We start from the raw sequence: 26,591 nt of genomic DNA, 5'->3' as shown, positions 1-26,591 counted from the left end.
CTATGACGAAATTTATGCCGCGTCTTCGTTAACAAGACGAGACGGGACTATAATGTTATTTGAGGACTACCAGACATTCAAAATACATCCTATAGGCTACTGTCTTGACCAGCGCTCAAATACACACACAGCAGTGCAAATGTCTATCGTGTAGAGTATCTCACATAAATATAGTCGGTTATGGATTAAGTGAACGTAAACAGGTGGGTGAAAACTGAACGCGTGTCAGTATTACATGCATGCGTTCCGTCTTAAAGGGACAGCATTCCTAATTAAGTACCTATCGTGTCATTAATGTTAACCAACAAAAGATGTTAAATAAATATGTTAAGTAAACCTACTGTTTCTGAAAAATGAGTTTAATTTGTATCTCTTTCGTATTTGTCTTATTGTCTTATTCTGCTTCTTTTTCAAAAAAATTTTATTATATATATTATATATGAACAACTATAATTTTTATAAGTTGCTCCCTTTTCACTACTGTTAAATGGATAGTTCACCCAAAAATGAAAATTGTCATCATTTATTCAAGTTTTTCCAAATTCAATCCTTGATTCAAATTTCTCATAAGCTTAATTGATTTGGTCTAAAGAGGGAAGAATTTAATGACTATTTTTGTTTGAAGACTACATATAAAATAGCTACCAAAATAAATGTTGGTAACTGCAGTTTGACTAAAAGTAATGACTAAAAGTTGACAAAAATGCAATGACTTTTCGTCGACTAAAACTAGACTAAAACTATGAAAGTCTCAAATTACTTAAATGTGATTGACTATTAAGCATTTTCGTCTCAAGATAAAGACTAAGACTAAATCAAAAATGCCTGTCAAAATTAACACTGATCACAAACTCACACTCACAGATGGAGTTCTTTCTTCAAGAGCCTCTGAATGCTCTCCAACACATATGCACTGTAATCTGTACACAGACACACACAGATTTGGCTTTGTGTCGAATCTCTTGTACTATCACAGTTTCTTATTAACATCTATTAGCAACAGTGTGACTGTTTGACCTGAGACGATATGCAAATTGGCATGCAAATTAGCTGTTTGAGAATGCAAAGTTTGGCGCTTACAGTATACTGTCACAGGTTGTTTACCGCGTAAAATACCGCGTCTCTGCATTCTCATTGAAATGACAGAGGAACTCCCTGCTGCAGATTTGTCCTTTTTCATAGAAAATTATATTATCAGCATAACAATTTCAGTGCAAAGTTGAATTGAAAAATGCACATGAATTTCAGAATGTCTTCGTGTTTGGGTTGTTCGGCTTTTGCTTAAATGACAGCAGCACTCGAGCTGCAACTCTACAAGTTTAGAAGCAAGAACATCTGATCGTCTGTACAACAGTCACATGATCAATGTCACTTTTTTGATTAGTGACCTAGAAATAGTGCAGAACATGACATATTTTTAATTTTAGGGGCCCGATACTGCGCTCTTGTAACTCGTACTCATTAAAGTGAACAGTGCTGTCTCCAGACATAGAAACACCGACAACAGAACAACAGAGAGCAGAATTGAGTTATTAGAGATTAAGGATGTCTATGAAGTACATGTATGTAATTACTATAATGTTAAACATTCAATATTCACGCCTGTATAGCTGATGTGCGCGAGCTGATAAGCAAAGCACACTGAGTGGATTGAGCGCGCGGCGGCGCAGATGCGCGAGCTTGTCGAGCGAATATCCCTTTCTCACAAACATCACTGAAAAGTTTGTAGTTCGATCGGATATGTCAAAAAGCAAGCAAGTAAAACATTGCACAAGTTTCTAAAGTTACTTGACTGTAAGGAGAAAGAGAGAGCAAGGAATACTTCTGTTGCATGATCTTTGCTGTTCGCTCCATTAGCACATGCATCATTTGGATTAAAAATAAATCGTAAATATAAAAAAAACAAAAATTATTGAGGCATTAACTATAAACAACATTTATGTAAACGTCAAGCATACACGACATTATTTAAATCGAAAGTGAAACTACCTGCCTGTGTGAAATGCGCTAGGCTACAGGTGTCTCTCTCATTCTGCACCAATACAAATGTGTGCACGCGTTGCACATGTTTTGCTTGCTTGACGTTAACTGCATTATATGAGTTGCTTTGGAATATAAGTCGCAGCACGTTTCAGATGATAAAAAATGCGACTTATATTTCAGAAAATATGTTAATCATCGCTGTTACTAGATTTATGTAAGGCTATAGCGAGTGGTTCCCTGCATTATTACAGGAAAACATCTTGTGATTACACTACTGAGCCGCTGCAGTGGAGCAGCGCAAATGCGCAATTAAATTAAATATGAAATACCATAGAGCAGTAAAATGAAAATGAAAGTAACAAAAGCTTGTACAATACATTTTAACAGGCATAATTATGTAGTTATATGTCGCTACTTGAAATGTTTAGATTCAGAAATACAGGTGAGATAATATTGTGAAATATTATTACCTTTTAAAATAACTGTTTTAAATATATAAAAATATATAAAATATAATATATTTTAAAGTGTATTTTATACATGTGATGACAATGCTGAATTTTCAGCAGTCATTCAGTGTCACAAAAGCCTTCAGAAAACATTCTGATATGCTGATATGGTGCTCAAGAAACTTTTATTCAGGATTCTTTGATGAACAAAAGAACAGCATTGCAATTATTTTAAATAGAAATCTTTTTTAACCTCATAAATGCCATTACTGTTTCTTTTGATCAGTGTAATGCACCCTTGCTGGATAAAAGAAATTTCTTTCAAGGGAAAAAAAAAAATCTTACTGACCCCAAACTTTTGAATAGCAGTGCATGTGTTCATGCATGTTTCAGTGCTTCAAAACATCATTCTGTATTCTTTATTAAGCACAGCAAGGTCACCATGGTGAGGCGCTTGTCCTCCTTATTATGGGCTGCTTTAGGGCATTGAGGGATCCGCCCACATTCCGCCCGTTCCTCATAAATAGAGACAGATATAAATACTGTAAGACATCACATGGCGAGAGGGCTGAAATAGAGGAGGTACTATGATGATTTGATGTATCATTTGGTAATATTACAGTACTTGGTATATACCATGGTGCTGAATGATTGCTGTATTCATGCACTTTGGAATTGTGCATGTTCAAAATTCACGGTAATACCACTGTACTTTTAGGTACTTTTTTGTGAGTGGAGCGAGTAAGAGAAAGTCAAGGAAAGTCATAGATGGAGAAATTATTATGTGGTTGAAGTAGAGGAGGAGTAGGTTGTTTTCCAGTGCCCACACATACATTCTGTACTAACTGGACGTCACTAGCTGTGTGTTATTGCTGGAAGCTGCTGATTGGAGTGGTTTACTGTAATTGAACTGGAACAGGTTATATGATCCTGTCTGATTATCCTGTGGAAGATATCGACACACATCCTACTTCTGAGACTGGAGAGATGGAAGATCCGCTCTGACGTAAGGCTGGGTAAATAGGTCGTTTGAATGGCGACACACGTATTCATCACACACACTCACATGGTGGTGTATTGGGTGTCAAGAGAAAGAAAAGGACAGAGAGAGTGAGTCATAATTAGCTTGCTGATCAATGGAAGGCCTGATCTGTTAACGAGCCGCTGGGACTGTCTGCTGGTCACACTGGGCAACATGGTTTCCTAGGGAGAGGGAGAGATCACAGGGTGATGTGGAATCTCACAATCTGGACATACGCTCTTTGTATGTATGTGTGTTATTGTTTTCCACTGCCTTGACACCGGTGGTGGTGCCAGTGCCCAATCTGGATCCATTCTATGCTTTTCCACCAAAGAAAATTTGGTTATATATTGGCAGATATGTTGGCACCACTGCAGCTGCTTAAACCCAATGGCCATAAATGAATGTATGTAATTATTCAAAAGTTTGGGGTCAATTGTTTTTTAGAAATTAATAATTTCATTCAATGGACACATTAAATTGATCAAAATTGACAGTAAAGAGATTGTTACAAAAAAAATCTAATAAATGCTATTCTTTTGAACTTTCTATTTATGAAAGAATCCTGAAAAATATGTATCTCAGTTTTCAGAAAATATAAAGCAGCACAACTGATTTCAAAATTGATATGAATAAGAAATGTTCCTTGAGCAGCAAGGATCATGCGACACTGAAGGTTCATGTGACACTGAAGACTAGAGTAATGGCTGCTGAAAATTCATCTTTGCCATCACAGGAATAAATTACATGTTAAAATACATTAAATTAGAAAACAGTTATTTTAAATTGTAATTGTAATTTGCATTTTTCAAAATGATTCCTTTTTTTGACTGTATATTTGGTCAAATAATAAGAGACTTCTTTCAAAAACATTAAAACTTCTGATGAATTGAAAACTTTTTGACAGTAGTGTAATGTTGGATTTGCTTTGGGAAAAACAAAATCATAACGTGATATCCAACTAAATTGTAACAATGGTTAGCTAGGTACAGTAATTAGTTATCATAGTAAACCCACATCCATAGGATGCAAACACAGTCATCTTTGTTGTTAGGCTCTTTCAGCTGTAAAGATTTAAATTAAATTGCTTTGGATCTTAATATATTGTACGTTTTCAAACCTAAAGTCAGTGAAGATGCAGAACAGATCTGAGACAGGTCCTCAGATCCCTATCCAAGCACTTACTCACCATTATGGTGGAGAAGTGATGTGTGTGTGAGATGGTGATGTGATCAACCTCATGAGGAACCCAGTTGTTATAAACCTTACTCATAATGTGATTTGACATTAAGAGGATGTCATTTGAAGGTTTGGAAACTTTCTGTTCTTATCTAGCGAGATTCATCTGCATAGAGATCATGCTCTGTGATTGATTAATTCAGCAGAAAATATTTCACTGCCTGAGGAAGCCGAGCACTTGCCAGTAAAGAGAAGAACTGCTGACGAGACGCACACTCACACACTGTAATATAATAACATTCACTTATGAACACAGTCAGGAGAGGAGATGACACAGGTGTACAGCTGCGACCTGCACACACAGAACAGGTGCTGGGTCAGTTGTTTGTGTGTCTCACTAGAAAGGATAAGTGGTATGTTAGTCTGCAACAGCTCTCTCTCTTTCTCTGTGTGTGAGTGTGCACTAACATTCATAACAGCTGTATGTGGTTTGTAATTAGTGATCGACCGATATTGATTTTCTAATTTGTGCATAAATGGCTGTAATGTTAAATAAAGTTTACTAACTACAGCAAATCAAGTACCTGCACCATGCCGTTGTTGTTGTCTCGTCTCCCCTCAGATGCACTGCAATGGCGATCCTGCGCGCAATTCTCAAGACACCCACAAGATTTATCGGTGAATCCGATATTACCTAAAAAACCAATATCCGATTATGGTAAAATGCTTCAATATCGGGAAAAATATCGGTAAATCGATATATCGGTCGATCTCTATTTGTAATATATTTTTCCCACTGGACTCGATGTGTTCAATGTGTTTATGTGTTTGTGGTGGACGGATTTATTAAGACTTGATTAAGCTTGTTGTGTTTTATAGTTTCGCTTTCAAGACAATTTGTGACTGTGGATCAGGCAACCCTGCCAACAACAGACACACACACACACACACACACACAGTGGGACTGTTACAGAGATATATGACTACAAGCAGTACTGTAGTCTTTTTTTCTTTTCATCCTCTCTTTATCCATATTTTCTAGGCTGACATTGTATTATCAGCTTTCTACTCTGTCATGTTGTATTCTACATTTCAGTTAAAACTTATTTAAAGATTTTATGCATGCAAACTTATGAATGTTAATTTATTTAGCGACAGTAACAAAAAATCAAATCGAATTCAGTTGCATTGAATCAAATGAATGGAACTAAATCAAACCGGATTCAACTGAATACAGGGGGTCATTTTTGGCTTGTAAACTTAAAGCAAAATCCCTTTCAAGGGAAGTCTGTTCACCCAGTGGCCATATTTGCAGGGACACAATGACTTTACTAAATGGCGAATGGCTGTTTTATTTGGAAGGCGAGACTCACCCATATTGCGCGTTGCACTTTTTCCCATTCATAGTAATATGAATGCACCATCTTGGTTAAGTCTTTGTTACGTCATTGTACTGTAAATGCATATTATAAATCTTATTATGAATGATTCATTTATGTATATATATATATATATATAATTTGTAACTTTTTTATCAAAATGGTATAACTTGATATTCACATCTCAAATTCCAATCAACGACTGATGGATATAACCAAGTCCCCGCCCTATTTTTTATTTTTTTTTCGTTAATCTGTTTCACTCGGATGTATGTCACAATACAGAAGAAAAGGTCGGTCACAACTTTCATTTCATTACTAATAAGCAATTGACCTTAGACCAGGTAGCACTTCTCTGATTAATAGCCACTCTAAAGTATTCTTTTTTTTTGACAAAATTACATTTAAACATAAAAATATAAACTGCAAATAATTTATTGTAATATATTTTTGGAGTGCCTCTTAACATCTGAATTATACTTGTGTGTGTTTTCCCACACAAGTTTTTTTTACAAAAAGCAATAATATAGAGTGATTAGTCACATGGCACTTATGGCTCAGGTAATTGGCTAAAAAACTGGTTTTGGAACTTAGTGCCCATGAAGTAAAGTGGCAACAGCTTGTGAACAACTGCCATTTAGATAAATGGTAATGCTAATGAAAAACTCTCTCCAGGTATATTAGAACTCTTCGGTTAATTGTATCAGATCAAATCAAATTAAAGGACTTGACATTTCCATGGTACATTTTTTTAAAGGGGTCAGAACAGCCGGCATTGTAGTCTACTCTCCCAGGATCAGGAAACGGTCCTCCAAAATATGTGCTGCACACATCTGAATATCCCAAAGAGAAAGGAAAAATTTTAATCACATCATATGACCCCTTTAACTTCGTTTTCTCTTTTTTTTTATTTTTTTATTTTGATCATTTAATCCTGCGTGTATGTTGTGCCGCAGATATATTCCACTCATACGTGTGATGACGTGGTCGGGAGCTTGTGTGTGGAGGAGTGTGTGAAGGAACAATAGGCTCTTTAACAGAACGCCACTCATACCGATGCCGCAGAAATGGCTGGGGATTGTTCCCGTGGAGACGGTAAAGCGGCAGAGCACTCAGGGTTGAGGAGGATGTCGTGACAGAGCCCAGCATTAGTGTGTGTCATAAGGTAGCAGCAGTGACAGGATTTCAATCACAAGGCCTTTGTTCAGTCCAGTGCTCATGACACGAGCAGCAGGTGTTCAATCCATAGGTGTTGTCACCTCTGTGGGACTTCTCAGTCTCTTTCTTCCTCTCCCTTAGCTTCCATCCACACTGTGTATGTGTGATGCACACTGTTTCTTTTTCTTTTTAGCCTTTCAGATGTTTTTATTCATGATCATTAATCTGGGATATTCCTTATGTTTTTATTCGTTTTTTACACAATATATTATATTTACTCCCACCTTATTTTATTTTTACATTTTATGTATTGTATTATTTTTTTATTATTATTATTATTATGGCAGTACCGTAGTATTGATTGTTAACCTGGGATTATTCCATTTTCATGAATGTATTTTATTTGTTTTATTTTACTTTACTATTTTATTATGTAGAGTCACAATTCTCTTTCTCTGTCTGTCAGTGTTGCTGTCAAGGAGATGAACATATCATTTTGCTAATTATATTTATCATAGTATTACCTTAGTATTGATTGTTAATTTCATAAAAGTCTTGAAAGTTAATTTCAAAAAAGTCTATTTTATCTTATTTTATTTTGTTTACATAATATTTTGTATTATAATTACTGGTACCTTATTTTATTTGTATATATTTTTAAATCTTTTTTTATGATAGTATTACCATATTATTGAATTTTAATCTGGGATTATTTCTTAAAATCATTAAATAATGTTTTATTTAATTTTATTAGTTATATATTTCAGTTACTGGCAACTTACAATGTTTATTTTTATTCTATTAATTATTTATTTTTATTTTTCCTCTCAACTTTTGTGTGTGTGTGTGTGTGTGTGTTTGTGTGTACTGTACATTGATTTTTTTGCCAATACTGTATGTAAAACAGTCACACCAGGACATTACTTTAAAATTTACATTTGTGATCCTGATATGAACATTTTTTGATTTGCACTCTATCATAAGACTCTCTTCCTCAATTTTAACTTCATTTTCACTTTAGATTGTAAAGAAAGAAAAAAAGAAGGCAGAAAACCTCGGTCTCTCTCTCACAGTCTCTCACTCAATGGATTATGTGAATCAGTCTCAGATTTGTGGTGTATGCTGGAAGCAGTCATCAGTAATTCTGCAATGAGATTAGAGCAATTTCCCGCAGCAGCAGCGCATGTTCATATGTTCATCAAATTTCCCAAAGTGGTATTTCAACTTCCTCTTCTAATTTTCATTATAATAGCGCAGTAAGATAATCTACGTTTGGATCCAGTCATGTTTAATCAGTCTAAATACGGAGGAGAATTTCCGTTCTACATCCACCGAGGGAATCGTGTTGACTCTGATGCAGATTCTAAATCTGACGCCTGGGTTCATTAGGTTTAATGTTGGCACTGGGCTGTCTCTCCATAAACAGATTAGCTGGCTCAGCCCCATATGTTGTATGACTCTTCCAATCCCCCTGCGTTTGTTTCGCTCTCTCGCAGGAAGTGACAATGCATTTCATTTCCTCTCTAACAGCAGGTCGCCTTCAACCCAGCATGTTGATGTGGGAATTTGTGTTGATTTACAGTGTGTATGTGTGTGGCCCTTTAGATAGTCCGTCTCCCCGCCAACCGAGGGCCAGTGTAGTTATGACAACCCAGCATGCCATCATATCATGGGCCGCCATGTAACCTCAGCTGTCTAAATGAGTGTTTCACATATGAAATTGCACCAATGTGAATGTTGTGTTTGTGGTATGGGAATGTGTGTGTGATCAGCATCAATGTATCTAGGGCTGCACAATTAATCGAATTTCTAATCGCGATTACAATTATAGATGCCGCAATTGCGTAATCGTTCAAAGTGGCAATTAATCGTTCAAAGTCCACTTATGTTATTCTGCACGCTTAAAATATGTTTTTTTCTTTCTACATGTTATCTTAAGGGGTTTTCCATTGTTTTAGTAGAACATTATAATACCATTCATATTTTTACTTTTTTTATAATTTAAAGAAGAAATCAATCCGATGTTTATTTGACATTTGAGGCTTAATACTATTTTAAAAAAGCACAAGGTTTTTCAGTTAGAGAGTTTTCAGCTTGTTTATTTTCATATAAAAATACAGCATGCAGTTGCATCAAACAATGGTATAAACATCATTCAATGTAAATTGTGATAATCGTAATTAATGATCGCAATTACAATTTCAAGGGAATAATCGACAATTATGATTTTTGTCATATGATTTCGTGCAGCCCTAAATGTATCAGACAGCAACAGACAGTTACAAATAACAGCAGTACTGCTTTAGCTCCAGCAACTACCGCCCCCTAGTGTCCTGACAATAAACTGCAACCCACAAATGCTCTCATTCATCCTGTTCTCATAAACAGAGCCATAAGGAATGATATCTTCCTTCAGTCAGCCTTGCGCTGTAGTACGGAGATGTTTTTTCTCATTACCAGGCTGTAAAACAGCAGACACATCGAGAGGTTTACAGTGACAGTAATATGTGAACAGAAGATAAAGAGACTGGGTGGAGGTTTGCACATATACATAATAGAGGAACAATTATCTCTCTCTGTCTGTCAGTGTGTGCTGTCAAGGAGCTGAACATATCGCTCATTACAGTATTTCCTTGTCCAGCACTCACAAAAGAATCACATCAGTGCCCACCCATCATGCTTCCCTGTGTATTTCTGTCTGTATTTCCGTCTTTTTCCACCTCTCACCAGATGCATCTTGCTCATCTCTTCCACATCCCACCTGTTTCTGTAACAGACACTTCTAGGTATGTTCCACAGTCAAGATGTTTACTAGATATTTCTGAATGTTCCACATGTAGGTTTGTTTTGGAACAGACTTGTGTGCTTCGGATGACAAATAGGAAATAATTATTCCTCAGCGGTTGCACTTGTAGCTCAAAACATTTCATAGAGTTCTTAGTGATGTTTTTTTGAAGTATCATCTTTGTCTTAGCTGTTTCTTTGATGTAGGGCAGGGGTTTTCAAACTGGGGTCTGAGAAAAATCTTAACAGCCTATAACAACAACAACAACGATAATAATATATCATCATGAGATTAATCACTAATTATTTTATTCCTGTCAGTGTAAATTAAATAATTTGTGATTCATTTCATAGTTTCTAATCCAAAATATTTACATAGTGTAGAATGTAATTATTTTCCAGATTTTTCCAGATGATATTTGATACATATACTGTTTTTATTTTTAATTTGAAGTATAAATGGGTCTTTCTACCTGTAAATATTACTGCATATATATATTATAGGATGGGGTTCCTATAATCATCATATTTGAACTTTAAAAAGTTTGGCGACTCCTGCCTTAGGAGAAATAAAAATGTTTAAAAAAATGAGACACTAAAAATATACACCGTAAAAAGAAAAAAAATCTAAGTTGTAAATAAAAAAACAAAGATTATTGGAGTACATTTTACAAGAAAATACTATTTCAGGTTTTTTTTTCACCTAAAATTTTTTGTTTAATTGAGTGTTACTTCTTTATAATTGATTGTGTAATTTATTAGCAATTTCTGAGTGTAAATTGTATTTACACAATTTTGTTCAGTGTAAATGAATTTATAACATAACTTAAAGGTATCTTGGCAAATTTTAGCACAATTTTTTTTTTATTAGGAGAAAAATCTGACAAGCAAAAGACATCTTGCAAAAGTCTCCTTTCACTCTCCATTCTCCAGTTAATCTCATTGCTTTTTTGGAGAAGCAGTTTTACTGTATTTGTGGATTTTTTGGTTCCTACAGGATGGTTCATTATCACAGTGGAACATACATGTTTGTAATGGCCTCATTGTCTTCTTTTCTGTCCTGATCCAATAGGAACGTCTGCCTTGGCTTATAGCTGCTTCGGATTTTCTGTGATTCTGTGAATAGTGATGCTTACCAAACTAATTTATCTAGTTCTAAATATAGACCTTCGCACGCCTCTGTGTGTTGTCATTTTCAGACGGTAAGTCCGGGTGTAATAGAATGGGCGGTCTTATCACTTCACCTGTAAGAGGAAGTTCTTTTTCAAAAGAAGGCGTGCCTTTCAGGTGCAGCCAAAAGGAAGTCAGCATGTTCCTGTGTGTCTGTAAGTGTGTGTGTGTGTACATATCGATGGCTGAAGGGACCCATCATGCCCAGGCTGTGTCCAAGCAGTGTGTGTTGCTTTGCCCCGCTCTTGTCCAGCTGTGATAGAGGTGGGCAGGGAGATGCCAGCCGCTTAAGAAAAGACGACTTTTTGGAAACCTCCTCCAGCAGTACAGTAAGAACAACAGAAGTACAGACAGTCAGCAATAGCGTCTTCTCACAGGTTTGGATAGGCTACTCCTTTAATTCTAGTTAAATTTGTGTAGTTTTCACTAGAATGAGCACTGCAGACTGTGCTTGAGTGATGTTATATTAGTGATTATCTGATTTTTTTTATTGTGAGGCTGAACGTTTCATCCGTTTGGTTATCTCTTCCTTTCACCAGATGATTTGCTTTGTGCATATGTGTATTGGCTTAGATTTATATGAGAGATGATGCAAGGGGTGTGTGTGTGTTTGTGTGTGTGTGCACGTCATAAAGTTTATCTGGGTAAGCAGGACATGCTTGTTTGTGCTGATCTGATTATCGCAGCATTAATGCAAAGCCTGTAATGAATAACAGAACTGGACCGTCTGTTATATGTTAATATGATTGCATGGAGAAAGCACCCCTTTACATTTACAGTTATCCATTTAGGAGATGTCACACAATTTGTCAAAGGGCCATCAATATTCATAGTGTACAATGCCAGGTTTGTGAATTGAGATCTTTTTGTTTCTCAATTTTTTCTCCTAGACAGATATGAGATTAAATGGAGGGCTTCTGCTTGTCAGGTTTATACTCTTTAGACAAAAGCCCTGTTCAATTGGAACTAGTCAGGTATAAATTCATACACGTCTGTGTTTTTTTCCACACAACCTCTGGAAAAATTACAGCCCAGACAGGAATGTCTGTGATTGCAATATGTAATTTGTTTGCAGTGATTCTCATTTATTTTGACCTTGTTGAATACAGAACACATCCTTTTTTGCCAACTTTCTTATTAAAATAACAGCTCTCTGTTCGCATCCCATTCAAATGTAAAAAGATAATTCATCCATAAGGAAAATCCAGTCACAGACCAGATCAGACTGCTCAGCCCTGAGTATGATCCTAACCTTAATTAATCGCTTCCTTAATTATATACATAATGTACATGAAATCACGGAGACCTAGGTTCATAATGGTAACTAAAACATTTGTTTGACAGACTAATCCCAATTTAATAGCGCTAAAGACTTTGGTAATCTTATATCTGTATGTATCCCGTATGGATGAGATCTCAGTAATGCCACAAACTATGTTCTGGTTTGCCAAGATGCCAGAACATTTGTCAAACATTTCCTATCAGATTCTTCCAAGACCAGATTATGTAAGATATGCTAACCACAATCATTTTATAGCTCTGTCCTCCTACTGTATGTCAATAATTCTTTTTTTTTTTTTTCCATTTGTTAATAATTATTGAAACTTGAAATAAAATTACAATGAAAACTGAAAAAAAAAAAAAGTTAATTGGAAATGTTTATAAATGCTATATAAACAATACTAATATTACACTTTTATTAAACCTATGAATTAGCATTTCTCTGTAAAAAAGGAACATATCTGCCTCCTGACTAATCTGTTTACATTTATTTTTTGTCACAAGATAATGAGGAGACATCATTGAAAGCGTGTTGATGGAGAGATCAGCATGAACACTGTTGTTCTGTGACCATGTGTTATGTAGGATTAGCATTTATCAGCTCTCTCATCTCTGCTGATCCAGACACTGGCCAAAACCCATCATGTCATCGAGTGTTTTTATGTGTCCTGGCGGTCTATAGATTGGATCAAATGTACATCTACATGTACAGATCACTCAAACACCACTTCCTCTTGAGGTCTGCAACACACCCTAACGTTGTAGCTCATTCAGATTTAAATGCATAAATTTTTAGCATCTAATAAACACTAATATCTAAAACAGCAGACTGACATGGTTGCAGCATTAGATGCTCTCTGGGGTGCGTGGGGGGTACATCTATCACTTGACCATTTTGCCCTTCAAAGAACTCACTGTCTTTTATGTTCATCAGTCTCTGGCGGCTAGCTTCCTCCCATTTAGGACTCTAAAGTGTTTTTTTTTGTAGGCTGTGATGTTTACTGATTTTTTGGTTTTAAATTAACTAAAATTTGAATTAAAGGAGCAGATCACACCAAAAATGAAAATTTACTGAACATTTATTCACCCTCAGGCCATCCAAGATGTAAATGAGTTTGTTTCTTCATCGGAAGAGATTTGGAGAAATGTAATGATGAATTTGTTTCTTACGAACACTCAACTTTTTACTTCACAAGATGCTAATTGATGGACTTGATCCATGTGGATTTCTTGTGGATTATTGCAATGTTTTTATCAGCTGTTTGGACTCTCATTCTGACGGCACCCATTCACTGTAGAAGGTCCATTGATGAGCAAGTGATGTGATGCTAAATTTCTCCAAAGCTGTTCCGATGAAGAAAAAAAACTCATCTACATCTTGGACATTTTCAGCTAATTTTTATTTCTGGGTGAACTATTCCTTTGAGATCATTTTTAACCATATTCAAAATTTGAGCGATACCAAATATAGAGGTTTTGGATTGCCTGTTGTAAAGACCATATCAGTGATTGTGAGTGGCTTTCCATATCTATGGTTACAGCTCTTCTTAACATATGCACATTCATTATATAGTGTGTCGCACGATGTGTTTATTAATCATTCAATAAAACTAATATGCTAAATGTTGTGTAATCGTACAGTATGTGTGTAGCAGTTCCCATTAGCACACCACATGTGCAGGATCTGACACTGTTACTGAATGAGTCTTGGCTTCTTCAGGGTGACACCTCAGTGGTAATAAATTCTCAGGCTGTGTGATTTAGTCTCTAATTAGATCGCACATGCACACACACACACAAGCTATACTGCAGGGGCTGTAATCAGTTCATTAGGTTAATTACTAGCTGTGAAAGGGACTCGTAGTCTCTGTGGGCACTTTGGGTAATTGGTCTGGCTCTAACTCAACTTTAACCAGGCTGTGCCATCTAACCCAGACTGTCAAACACTCTGTTGACAATGCACATTAATCCGATCTGATCTTTAGATGTGTCATTTTGTTCAGTAAGTGATGCAATCTGATCCATTTGTTCAGACTGTGTAGTCAATATCCGGTGTACCTGCATCGGTTGCTATAGTGATGATGTAAGCGTCAGTGCAATGCCAAGAGACTTTCTTATATGACAACTGAGAGCTGCTGTCAGTGAGAATGAAAAAATGGAAATTGTGCCTCTCCTTATGTGAACTCACACGGCACATGAGAGAACATAACTGACAGAGTATTGCTGTATTTACACTTCCATGCATAAGATTGCTATATGAGAAAAGTGTAATTGAATATGAGTGTATTTGGATGCAGCTCCAGACAATATTGAGCAGTTTATATGATATTACAAAAAGGTCACACAAGCTTTGTGTGGAGAGCAAAACAAATTTTAAGCCACTATTAACAAAAATATATATATATATTACTTGAAATACCATCTGACCTTTCAGACTGAGACATATTCTAAAACAAATCAGATTTCAATCAGATTTCAAACTACATATGGCTATGATTTAGATGTTTTAGTGTTATCAGGTTTCATTTTATGGTAACACTTTACTTGAAGGGGTGTGCATAAGACTGACATGACACCTTCATAATCATGACATGACACATGTCATGAATATGAAGGAGGTTTTATGCATGTTTATGACAACTGTCATTAAGTGTCATTCGCTCAGTTATGTCATTTTTAATGCAAATATGACATTATTTGACCTAACCCTAACCTAACCCTACCTCTACCTTACCCCCAACCATAGCCCATAACAAAGACATCTCAAACAATGTCATCTTTGCATTAAAAATTACATAACTGAGCGAATGACACTTAATGACAGTTGTCATAAACATGCATAAAAAACCTTCATATTCATGACATGTGTCATGTCATGATTATGTAGGTGTCATGTCATGATTATGAAGGTGTCATGTCAGTCTTATGCACACCCCTTCAAGTAAAGTGTAACCCATTTTTTATTATTTGCTACAGACAGATGAGTCAGATATGGCCAAAACATCAGATTTTTCCTGCCTGTCTGAACAAAGCTTTAGAGAGCTCAACATAGGCCTAGTTCTGTTTGTCTGTAATTATTCATGAAATGTCTAGAAGGAGGGAAAAAAGGATGTTTTATGTCTGAATTAACAAGGGTTTTCTTACGGGAAAAACCAGTCTGTTGTTTTGAAGATTAAGATCTGTGTTTAACCAAGCATTGCTGAACAAAGAAAGTGTTCATTAATTTTTATAGAAAAATGTAGCAACGATGTTGACCTGTACTTCTGGGTAGTGTAGCTTATGGCCCTGCATGCTCTTAGTTCCTCACAATATTTTGCCACACCTTTGAAACACTGATTGCTTGAATGACAGCTGTGTTTGCTGACAGCTCATTGGTGTTTCCATGGCAACTGATAGATAAGGGTGATTGGCTGAAATTGGGCTATTGCTGTGATTTTGAGGTGATCGTATTCAGCCATTGTAGGACACATACAAGCAGTGTTATTTTTTTCATTAAGATCAATAGGAACATGTAAAGTCTGTACTGTCACATATGTTATGCATTTGGCAGGGGGTCTTGTGTCTCGCTCACTCTGGTTGTTTTCTTCTAAATGGACACTTAATTAAGATTTATTGCATTTGATTTTGTTTATCTATGGTGATAATTCCTGAATGGACGAATCATTTCTTGGAGTGTATACTTTGTTAATGATGCTTTAATTGAATGGGGATTCAATATTTTGAAGACCCATGCTATGCTTTCTTGTTCCATGCTATTGCAATGCTTTCTTGACCCATGTTATTTTCCCCTTTGTTCACTTGCATATTAAGTGGAATCATCTTTCTGTCTCTCTCTGTCACTATCATGAATTGCATAGTTGCTGAACTGCGTTGGAGATGATTTAGTCACATTATGAGTATGACGACACATGATTGTCCTAATAGCTGTACTGCTTTGACTTAAAAAGCCACTCAGATCCACTTCAACAGCAATTCAAGGGTCAGAAGATATATTTATCCCAATAGTTTTTTTTCAGTAATATTTAAAGACTTTGAATTTACAAAGATTGCAGGGAGATTTGTAAGCAAAAGCCATATTTTAGAAAAAGGTAGGTTAATTTCAGAGCAGAGAAAACCTTGGGAATGTGATTAGACTGAATGTCTAAGATTGAATTGTTAGTATTCACACCATAGCAGCACAACAAGACTATGCATTTGCATGGGAACAACAGACTAGTGGACAAGGGGTCAGGGTTTGGCTGGTTGGTTAGGTGTGCCTGTTATTTCTTTCTGGTAGATGGTGTAATGACACCATTATGGGGCCAAAAATATCTTTATTTCAAAAGTAGCCATGTAAAAGTGACTGGCTCAAAAAGCAAAACAAAAAAGCTTCAAAAACTCAGTACCCATAAATTAAAATGACAGCATCCAGGTTGTGTTCTTCCAGGGCTGCATACACTATCCGAGCAATTCCCCTTGACATAAATGGGAATGCTGACAGATAGCTCTCTCCAGGTTTTATAACTACTTGGATCTAATCAGCTTTGCTGAAAGGAATCATGGGATTTGTATTTCCAGCTCTATGTAGGGCATTGCAGAGGCACTGTGCCCTTCAGATGAGAGAGAGAGGACAAAAGAGGAGATAAAACAGAGAAAGGAGGAGAGAATGACAGAAAACGGGGAAGGGAATGAACAGGGTGAGTCAGAATGACGGAAGAAAAAAGAGAAAAAGAAGAAAGAGAAAAGCAGGGTGAATACAGAAGCTGAGGATTTGAGAGGAACTAAAAAGAGAGTGAGGGAAGGATTAGGAGAGGAAGAGTAGATTAAACAAAAATAGCAATCATTGTATGAGGATGTCTATCCTTAGAGTTCCTCTGAGTCACCATCTGACATCGCTGCGTGTGTGTGTGTGTGTTTGTTCTGTCACAGTGTGCAAGCAAAGATGTCCTCATCTTTTATGAATGGAACCAGCTCTGTTCTGAAAGGATGAAGTGAGTGATGTCTGGGTCTGATGCTTGTCTCAGTGTACAGGGAAGCTTGACTGGCAGAGATCCAGAAGTTTAGACTCTCACACCTAAGCTTACACGCACGTATTTCATTTCATTTTATTAAACAAACACACCTTTCTTTTTATACCTTTTCATTGAACTTTGTTGTTTTCTGAGCTTATTATATTTTCTAGAATACAAAGATTTTTGCATTTTTAATAAATATTATCTTGTTTCCATAATGTAACTGATTATAAATTTGACTGATATTTTGGGGACATTTGATTCCAATAAAAAAAGCAAAACCCGGCCCACGCACACACATACACATTCATGTTAACCTACTAAATTAGGATATTGTTATTTTTATATTAATTTAAATATAATGACTATAAACTAAAACAATCCCTACATCTGCTCCAAGAAAACATTGTTTAATTCATTTATAAATAGTCTTCTCCAATTGTAAATGACCCCCAGATGTCCTCAAATGGGTGTTTTGACAGACTTAACTACTTCTGGGGGCAGTTATTCACTCACCACACACATACATTTATGAGCTCTGCTGGGAGTCATGGTGGCGAAAATGAGACACTTGCTGAATGGCATGTAGAGAATATAATCACCTGCAAAAGTGACTCAGAGGTTACATTAACATTGCCATTGAATGTGGCTCAAATCTGGCTTTATCTCCCCTCATATGACCTATCCCTCAATTTACTCCCCATCTTTATGATTGCTTGTTGAAACTTGTATATCATGTATTTAAATGTATGTGTAATGATGAAGTTTCAATTTAGTACATTTAAAATATATTTACTTTAAACATAATTTTCAATAACACACTACAGTTCAAATTTCTTTAAAACATGACAAAAGATTATTAAAGCAATGATTTAAAATGTGCTTTAAAATTCAACTTTTAATTTGACATTTTACAAAGTGCACTTTTAAACTTAAGTGTGTTAAGTAAACTTTTGTGGCTTTTTGTTTCATTAATATCATTATCTGCAAGTACAGTTTTTTTAAATACACTTTTAAGATTTGAAGTACACAACATGCACATTCAAAACAATTAAACACACTTCTTTTTCTCAAGGGTAGGAGTGTGTGAATCTGATTCAGGCTCCTCGACATTCATTTTGAATATAGCCAGAGAGATACAGAACGCACACATACTCTTGCTTTCCCACCAGACCATACAGCCTCCATGCAGTCTCTCTTTTTCTCTCTGTTAATGAATTCACTCCCTTCATGTGTACGTCATGACTCTTGGCAGGGTGCCTGGCTAGGTTACTCATTTTGATTTTGTTAATGTTTAGCAACAACACTCTCACTCTCCTTGTTTTTAGTGTGACAGACCCGCGAGAGACAGATATGCTGCCGTTTCTGTCCCTTCAGCCTATCTCACTGCTGACTGAGCTACTAGCATTGTTCTGCCACAATCCACTTATGAAATCCACTTCTCACGTCATGAGAGGGCACAGTATATGCCCCTGCATGTTTAGACAAGGACAGACTCCACTGTAATTTGATTTTACTGTGCCACGAAGTACAGCTGTATTTGATGACTTGTTGAAAGACTTTTATAGCTTCTCTGCCCTTCAGACCAGATTAAAGCATCAAGGTTTATGATGAAAGTTAGAGATGAATTGATGACCAGACCATGTTTTAAAGGTCCGCTGTGAACTTTATGGAAATGTGACAGTTCCTCTTTCAGTGTTGTAGGCACTTGAGTCAAGAATGTTGCTAGGCGACAGATCAGGTTTTACTGTAGCTTACCATAACGCCTTTACAGTTAACCGGTGTTTGTTTTTATAAACAATTAAGCAAGGGAGAGCGATGCAAAGAAAAACCTTGTGAGAATGAAAGTGTTCAAATTGGTTTTTGGCAGTGTTGTTATGGTAAATCTGATAGAGGCTCATAGATAGTTTTAATATACCAGTAAACTTGTCCTCATAAGTCTTTTCCTCTGAATTAATTAAAAATGTGTGTAAAAATCTGTTATCATACTATAGTGATACTTTATTTTACAGTCCTGTTTCTCATGTACATGCTATGTACTTATTATAGTAATTACAATTACTAGGTAATAACTAGATACTAACTCTGAACCTACCCCTAAACCTAACCCTACACCATGTAGTTACCTTATATTACCAGTACTTTCTTAGGTAGGTACACTATAAGTACACTGTAAGTACATGTAAGTTCACATACTGTAAAATAAAGTGCAACCGAAATTTCTGCAAATTTTCACAGCATTCAAATACCTACCAAATACAGCTACCACACAAAGAGTATAATGTGTTAAAAATCTGGTCAACATTTTTATCATGTTTAGAACCAGCAAAAATAATGTGGAAAAAGTCCCCCAATTCCATCTGGGCCTGGTGATAAGCCACTGTGATTGAAATACAGGATTGTTAACGCAAGTTGGAGCCTCGGGAGTTTGTTCATTTCTTATTATGCTTCAGTATAACAAACAGATGACTGAATTTCATGCATGTGCAAAAGAAGCAATTTATGAACACCAGTAAAAATTCACCGGGCTGTGAAGCAGTTTCTAAAATAGCCAGTTCTAGCATGGCATAAAAATGTTTCATTATGAAAAATGTGGCAGTAGGGATAGTAGTAGTTTGCACACACTGACACATGAACACTATTATAAAAACAAATCAAGCCGTTGTATTTGCATTAGCTGTCTTGTATGCTAGTTTTTCATCTCTTTTCTCTTTCTCCGCATTTGTTTTATAGAAGAGTGTGAAGGAGGGTCTTCTACTCAAACAGACCAGCTCTTTTCAGAGATGGAAGAGGAGGTATTTCAAACTGCGAGGCAGGACACTCTACTATGCCAAAGATTCAAAGGTAAAATCAGGGGTCTCTGTGTCCCGCTGGGAAAGACTGAACCTCTGGTGGTGCTGCATACAGTAGGTGCTTGTTTCAGTGTTTGTTGGTGACAGAAACATGCTACTGTCTTGTTGCAGTCTCTCATATTTGATGAGGTCGACCTCTCAGATGCCAGCGTGGCTGAGACCAGCACCAAGAACATCAATAACAGTTTCACAGTAAGCAAAATCTCTTCTCAATAGCTTTCTCAAAACCTAGTGAACTGTTTTTGAATTATGCTGTCTATAGTAGGTAGGAATCTCACTAGATTTTGAGATAACCCCATTTATTGGGTTGTTTCTTTGTGTGTCGTCGTTCATTAGTTCATTCATTCATTATTCACAAGCGTTTACTAGCTCACACCTATTTTATGTCTCTGGCTCTCTCTCCTAGGTTATCACTCCATTCCGTAAGCTGATGTTGTGTGCGGAGAGCAGGAAGGAGATGGAAGACTGGATTAGTGCATTGAAGTCTGTACAGAAATGGGAGACTTATGAGGTCAGTGTCTAAACCTTCACTTTTGACCCCTCCAAAATCATTCAGAGGCTCAGTTAATGTGCATTGATGGCCATAATGGCTGTAACATTATACAGTTTGATGTTCCTTCACATGGATTTCTTAGTTAAGTGATCAATAAATGAAAGCCACAGAAGTAATTGCTATAATTGTAATTGTGTTTAGGTGAAATATTGATGTAAAGGAGTTAGCGTGTCAATCAATGTGATTTTTAAACCTTTAGTGCCTTTCTTAAACCACAGTTTAATAACTTAAATAACTCCTAAATGATCCCAAGCCAGTTTTTGTCTGTAATAGTAACGTGTGTTGTTGACCCTAGATCAGTGGTTGTCAACCTTTTTGGCTCCAAGGTCCACCACACACACATTCTACCTGATAAAATGTTTTAGAGCTTGGCAAAAAAAACAAAAAAAAAGCCCAATGTGTTTCAAGATTTTATTAATTTACATGCCTTTTCCAGATCTACATCACATATTTACAATGAATGAAGATTATTATGTAATAATGTAATTATTTTAAATCATCTTGAGGCAGGATTATTATAGGTAACTGAAACTAAAACTACAAAAAAATAAAAAATAAAAAATAAATAAAAATGACAAAAAAAAAACTATATAGACATTAAAAAAACATAATGTCAAAAACAACTAAATTAACCAAATTAAGTTAAATTAAAATGAAAACAGAAAGTATACAAATTTAAACCAATTCCAAATAATAATAAAAGCTAATAAAATTTATAAAATAATATTAATAAAAATTAATGAAATAATAGTATCTCGATTATACTAAAAGAACACTGCCTTCAGCCCCCCTTGGAAGTTCACTCAGACACCAAAATAAGCCCCAGCCCCCTGTTTGAGATTCTCTACCCTAGATTTTATTATTTGGTTATTTATTTATAGTGCTGTGATGTTGACATGATTGTACTGATCTCAGGCCAGTCAGTTTAACATGGAGCACTTCTCTGGGATGCATAACTGGTACGCCTGCTCTCATGCCCGGCCCACTTTCTGCAACGTGTGTCGAGAGGCTCTGCCGGGGGTCACCTCTCATGGTCTTTCCTGTGAAGGTAAACATAAACACAAAGCTTTTTTTTGTTTGTTTATTTTGTTGTCCCATTGTTTTTGTCTCTTTGGTTTTTCTCTGTCTGTCATTTTTTATGATCAATTTGTTTGGATTTCCCCTTTCTTTGACATTTACCCTTTCGTGCATTGTTTATTCTGCTCGTAGAACGAACGAAGACGTTGTTTGTTTATAGGGGAATCAATGAGTCATGAATAGGAACATTGCCCTCAGCCTGTTATCACTTTCTAGTGACAATCTGTTTAATGTCATCTTTTCTCTGCTTGTGTTAGTGTGTAAGTTCAAAGCCCACAAGCGCTGTGCCGTACGATCCACAAATAACTGTAAGTGGACCACTCTGGCGTCTATAGGAAATGACATCATAGAAGATGAGGATGGAGTAAGTGAAACTTTATATTATACATGCATGTGGTCTCAGTGGTATTCTGTACTGTACCTAAATCAGTGTGTTTGTGTACAGGTGTCAATGCCTCACCAGTGGTTGGAGGGGAACCTGCCGGTCAGTGCTAAGTGTGTGGTGTGCGATCGAAACTGCGGCAGCGTCCGTCGACTACAGGACTGGCGGTGCCTCTGGTGCAAAGCCATCGTACGTCACCTTCCTGCCCACTTTTTAAAACCGATCACAGTGCTGTGTTTATCACCTACACCCGCAATATAGCATCACACCCAGTTCACTCTGAAACCATAACAACTAGATACCACATAAACACCTAGAGTTTACTGACATCATATATATACATAGTGTTCCTGTGGCTCAGTGGTAGAGCATTGCGTTAGCAGCGCAAAAGGTCGTGGGTTCAATTCCCAGGGAACACACATACTGGTAAAAAATATTTTAAAAATATGGATAAAAGCGTCTGCTAAATGCATAAATTATTATTATATACAGGTGTGTACCTTGTGTAATCAGTGTGTCTCCACTGATGGGTATGAGACCGTCTGTGAGTAATCAGTAATTCTCTCTATACATTGCCTGTGTGTAGGTGCATAACAGCTGTAAGGAGCAGTTGGGAAAGGTTTGTCCTCTGGGTCAGTGTAAGGTCTCCATCATTCCGCCCACTGCACTTAACAGCATCGACTCTGACGGTAAGAGTTGCCCTGGCAACTGCATCAGCTCAGCTGTCTCCATAAAGCCTGTATACGTTGTCATGCGTTTGTGTATGGACTTGCAAATTACATTATTTAGTTGAAGTATAATCATTACTATGACAGTTAAATATGGCATTAAATATCTGAAGAAAAATAGATTTTCTGAAATAATGTTTTTACAGTTATTAATTATTTAATATACAATATGTAATATTTAACTATCATTCAAAAGTTTGAGGTAAGTATTTTATAAGAAATGTATACTTTTATTTAGCATGGATGCATTAAATTGATCAAAAGTGACAATAAAGGCTTTAATTGTTACTAAAAAAAATTCAAATAGATGCTGTTCTTTTGAACTCTATATATGAACGAACCCTGACAATAATGCATCACGTTTTCTAAAAAATATTTATCAGCACTGTTTTCAACATTGATTATAAGAAATGTTTCTTGAGCACCAAATCAGCATATTAGAATGATTTCTTAAGGATTATGTGACACTGAAGACTGGAGTAATGTCTTCATTTTAGGATATATTAAAATAGAAAAGTTCTTTTAAATTGTCATTTAAAAAATTTTCAACATTCAACATTTTAAAATTCTACATTTATCAAAACTTACTAAAGGTACTGTGACAGTCATTGTACTGCCATGATGCATATAAAAATGTATTTTTTAAGTTAGTATTGTCATTATCTTCTGCTACAATCACAATAGAGACATTCTTTAAAAAAGGTGTTTAAAGCTGCTTACATTTCCAAACATGACACCCTCCCAAGTTGTTCTCCTCTCCTCTCCTTCTCTCACTGCCACTCTCTCTCCTCCTTCTCCAATCCCATTGTCCCTCTTCATCATCCCTTGCTCTCCGCAGGCTTCTGGAAGGCCACCAGTCCATCCTGCTCGAGTCCTCTGCTGGTGATGGTGAACAGTAAGAGTGGTGACAACCAGGGTGTGAAGTTCCTGCGCAGGTTTAAGCAGCTACTAAACCCGGCACAGGTCTTTGACCTCATGAATGGTGGCCCACAGCTGGGGTGAGGTCAACGCCCGCTTATCACACACTGCAATATCAAATTAAAAGGCTTTGTAAGGCAATAAAAGAGCCGGCAATCAGTCTCAGGAGCTTAGCTTTTACAACAACCAAACATTTTCATTTGATAACTGTAACATTCTCAGTCATGATGTGCTTTCAGACTTTTCAGCTTTTAATAGAATCCATGTAAATTGTATGTTTTAAAATATAATGTTGTTGGCAAAGTGAATTTGCCCTCTGAACCATATTTGTTGTTTTATGTTTTTGTTTGTGCATTCAGGCTTCGTCTCTTCCAGAAGTTTGAGACCTTTCGTATCCTGGTGTGTGGTGGAGATGGGAGCGTGGGCTGGGTTCTTTCTGAACTGGACAAACTCAGCCTGCACAAACAGGTCAGAATAACCTGAAAAAAAAATTGTTCTTACATTTTAATAAAAGATTATGAAAACAATCATTGTTTTAGAATAACGTGCACTGATGAATGTAAAAATAGACCATCTATGCTACCATTCAAAAATGTGGGGTCAGTCTTTTTTTTTTTTTTCTTCTTCTTTCTTTTTTTCCTGAAAGAAATGCATTAAATTGATCGAAAGTGGCAGTAAAGATATTTATAATGTTACAAAAGATTTCTGTTTCATATACAGTAAATGCTTTCTATTTATCAAAGAATCCTACAAAAAAAGATCATAATTTCTACAAAATAAGCAGCATAACTGTTTTCAACGTTGCTAATAATAAGAAATGTTTCTTTAGCACCAAATCAGCATATTAGAATAATTTCTGAAGATTTGTGTTGAGTAATGGCTGCTAAAAATTCAGTTTTGCCTTCACAGGAAAAAATTAAATTTTAAAATATATTATTAAAATAGAAAACAGTTATTTTAAATATGAATAATTTTCACAATACTACTGTTTTTACTGTATTTGATCAAATAAATGCAGCCTTGGTGACCATAAGAGACTTCTTTCAAAATCTTACAGACCCCAAAATGTTTGAACGGTAGCGTACTGCACAATACATAGGGTCACATCTTCATTACGTTGTGTTGTGTGTGTAACAGTGCCAGCTGGGTGTGTTGCCGCTGGGTACAGGAAATGACCTGGCGCGTGTGCTGGGCTGGGGAGGATTGTGTGATGATGATGCTCAGCTGCTGCAGATACTGGAGAAACTAGAGAGAGCTACAACCAAGATGCTAGACAGGTGAGAGAAAGAGGGAGAATGAATGAATCAATCAATCAATCAATCAATCAATCAATCTCATCAAACTCTGTTCCTGAATGTGTGCGTGTCACAGATGGAGTGTGATGACCTATGAAGTGCCCACCAAACAGACTCCAGCTATCGTTAAGGAGGAGGACCCATCAGACTCTCCCCTACAGGTGACCTTGTAATAATATTTCGCAATATTGCCGTTTTTACTGTATTTAAATAAATGCAGCCTTGGTGGGTGCAAGAGACTTTCAGAAACATTTAAAAATATTACAAACCCCAAACTTTTGAATACAAGTGTAAATTTTGTTTAGTTGTGTTATATTATCTCTAATTGTGATGTTTTTGAAATCCAGATTACACAGTATGCTGATTCTGTTGCCACTCACTTGACCAAAATCCTGGACTCTGACAAACACAGTGACGTTATATCATCTGCTAAGTGAGTATAAAGATGGTTTGTGTGTGTGGATGTGTTGTGAGGGTTATGTTTATAGTAGTTAAAAATCCTTTTGAAACCTCTGAGTTTTGTCTTCCTATCTCTTTCTATCAAAGGTTTCTGTGTGGAACAGTTAATGATTTTGTGGGTGAGGTCGGCAAAGCTTATGAACGGGCCACAGAGAATAAAGAGGAGGCTGATGCTATGGCAAAAAAGGTAAATCTGGAGGCTATTTTAGTAGTTAAATGATGAGCCTAAAAAACATGTAAATTGTTAAATAAACATGAACAGTTAAATGAACAGTCAAACAGAGCCAAATGAACATACAAAAAATTAGTAAATTAACAGTCAAAAGATGAATTAAATGAAAAGCTAAATAGACTATCAAATAAATAGTTAATTGAAGATTCAGACGAAGAGTCCTGTTCTTTATAAACCAAAAAAAACTGTTTCATTTTGTGCTTGGCGTGTCTCTCTCAGTGTGCCATGTTGAACGAGAAGCTAGACTCCCTGGTTAAGGCTCTCAGTGAAGACGCCAATGCCCAGCTGGTGCCATCTGGGTCAATCTCACCAGACGAGAGCGACTCTGATCAGTCCAGACCCTTCAGATCAAGAGAGCAGCTGATGCTGAGGGCCAACAGCCTGAAGAAAGCACTCCGACAAATCATAGATCAGGCAGAAAAAGGTCATTCTTCACTGTGTATATGAGTGGAAAGTAACTGGATTTTGTTCCAGTGTTAGATTACATAGAATAAACATCAAGAAGAACATTATTTAAGTATTGCAGAGTACTGTACGACAAAACTGCTGTACTTCATTCAAACAATTGTGAAATGACAACACGTTCAAAACTTGCAAAACAGAAAAACATGAAAAGGCTAAAATGAAAAACATTTTAGATTTTAGTTTCTGCTTTATCTTGATTGTATTTAAATAAGGTAAAACTAAAATCTATTGTTTG

General features: G+C 36.3%; 1 protein-coding gene across 3 annotated transcripts in view; it reads left to right on the top strand.

Annotated features, from left to right (window-relative positions):
• LOC107753941 (diacylglycerol kinase delta-like) overlaps positions 1–26,591 on the top strand; it is a 72,553-nt gene that overhangs the window by 33,824 nt on the left and 12,138 nt on the right. For 2 of the 3 annotated variants that reach the window (XM_016570225.1, XM_016570224.1), the window contains exons 3-16: positions 20,129–20,239; positions 20,359–20,439; positions 20,654–20,758; positions 21,716–21,848; positions 22,135–22,241; positions 22,323–22,448; positions 22,846–22,948; positions 23,826–23,985; positions 24,265–24,373; positions 25,043–25,182; positions 25,277–25,361; positions 25,548–25,633; positions 25,747–25,846; positions 26,111–26,315. In XM_016570225.1, the coding sequence (XP_016425711.1) occupies positions 20,129–20,239; positions 20,359–20,439; positions 20,654–20,758; positions 21,716–21,848; positions 22,135–22,241; positions 22,323–22,448; positions 22,846–22,948; positions 23,826–23,985; positions 24,265–24,373; positions 25,043–25,182; positions 25,277–25,361; positions 25,548–25,633; positions 25,747–25,846; positions 26,111–26,315 (1,651 nt within the window). Of the gene's footprint in view, positions 1–11,280; positions 11,501–20,128; positions 20,240–20,358; positions 20,440–20,653; positions 20,759–21,715; positions 21,849–22,134; positions 22,242–22,322; positions 22,449–22,845; positions 22,949–23,825; positions 23,986–24,264; positions 24,374–25,042; positions 25,183–25,276; positions 25,362–25,547; positions 25,634–25,746; positions 25,847–26,110; positions 26,316–26,591 lie in introns of those variants that run through there. The other variant, XM_016570226.1, reaches the window with a different exon arrangement.

The sequence above is a fragment of the Sinocyclocheilus rhinocerous genome, unplaced genomic scaffold, assembly GCF_001515625.1.
Source record: "Sinocyclocheilus rhinocerous isolate Xijiao unplaced genomic scaffold, SAMN03320098_v1.1 scaffold831, whole genome shotgun sequence".
NCBI classification, from domain to species: Eukaryota; Metazoa; Chordata; class Actinopteri; order Cypriniformes; family Cyprinidae; genus Sinocyclocheilus; species Sinocyclocheilus rhinocerous.
The sequence above is the reverse complement of the archived record's forward strand: the minus strand, read 5'-3'. Positions and strand labels throughout refer to the sequence as shown.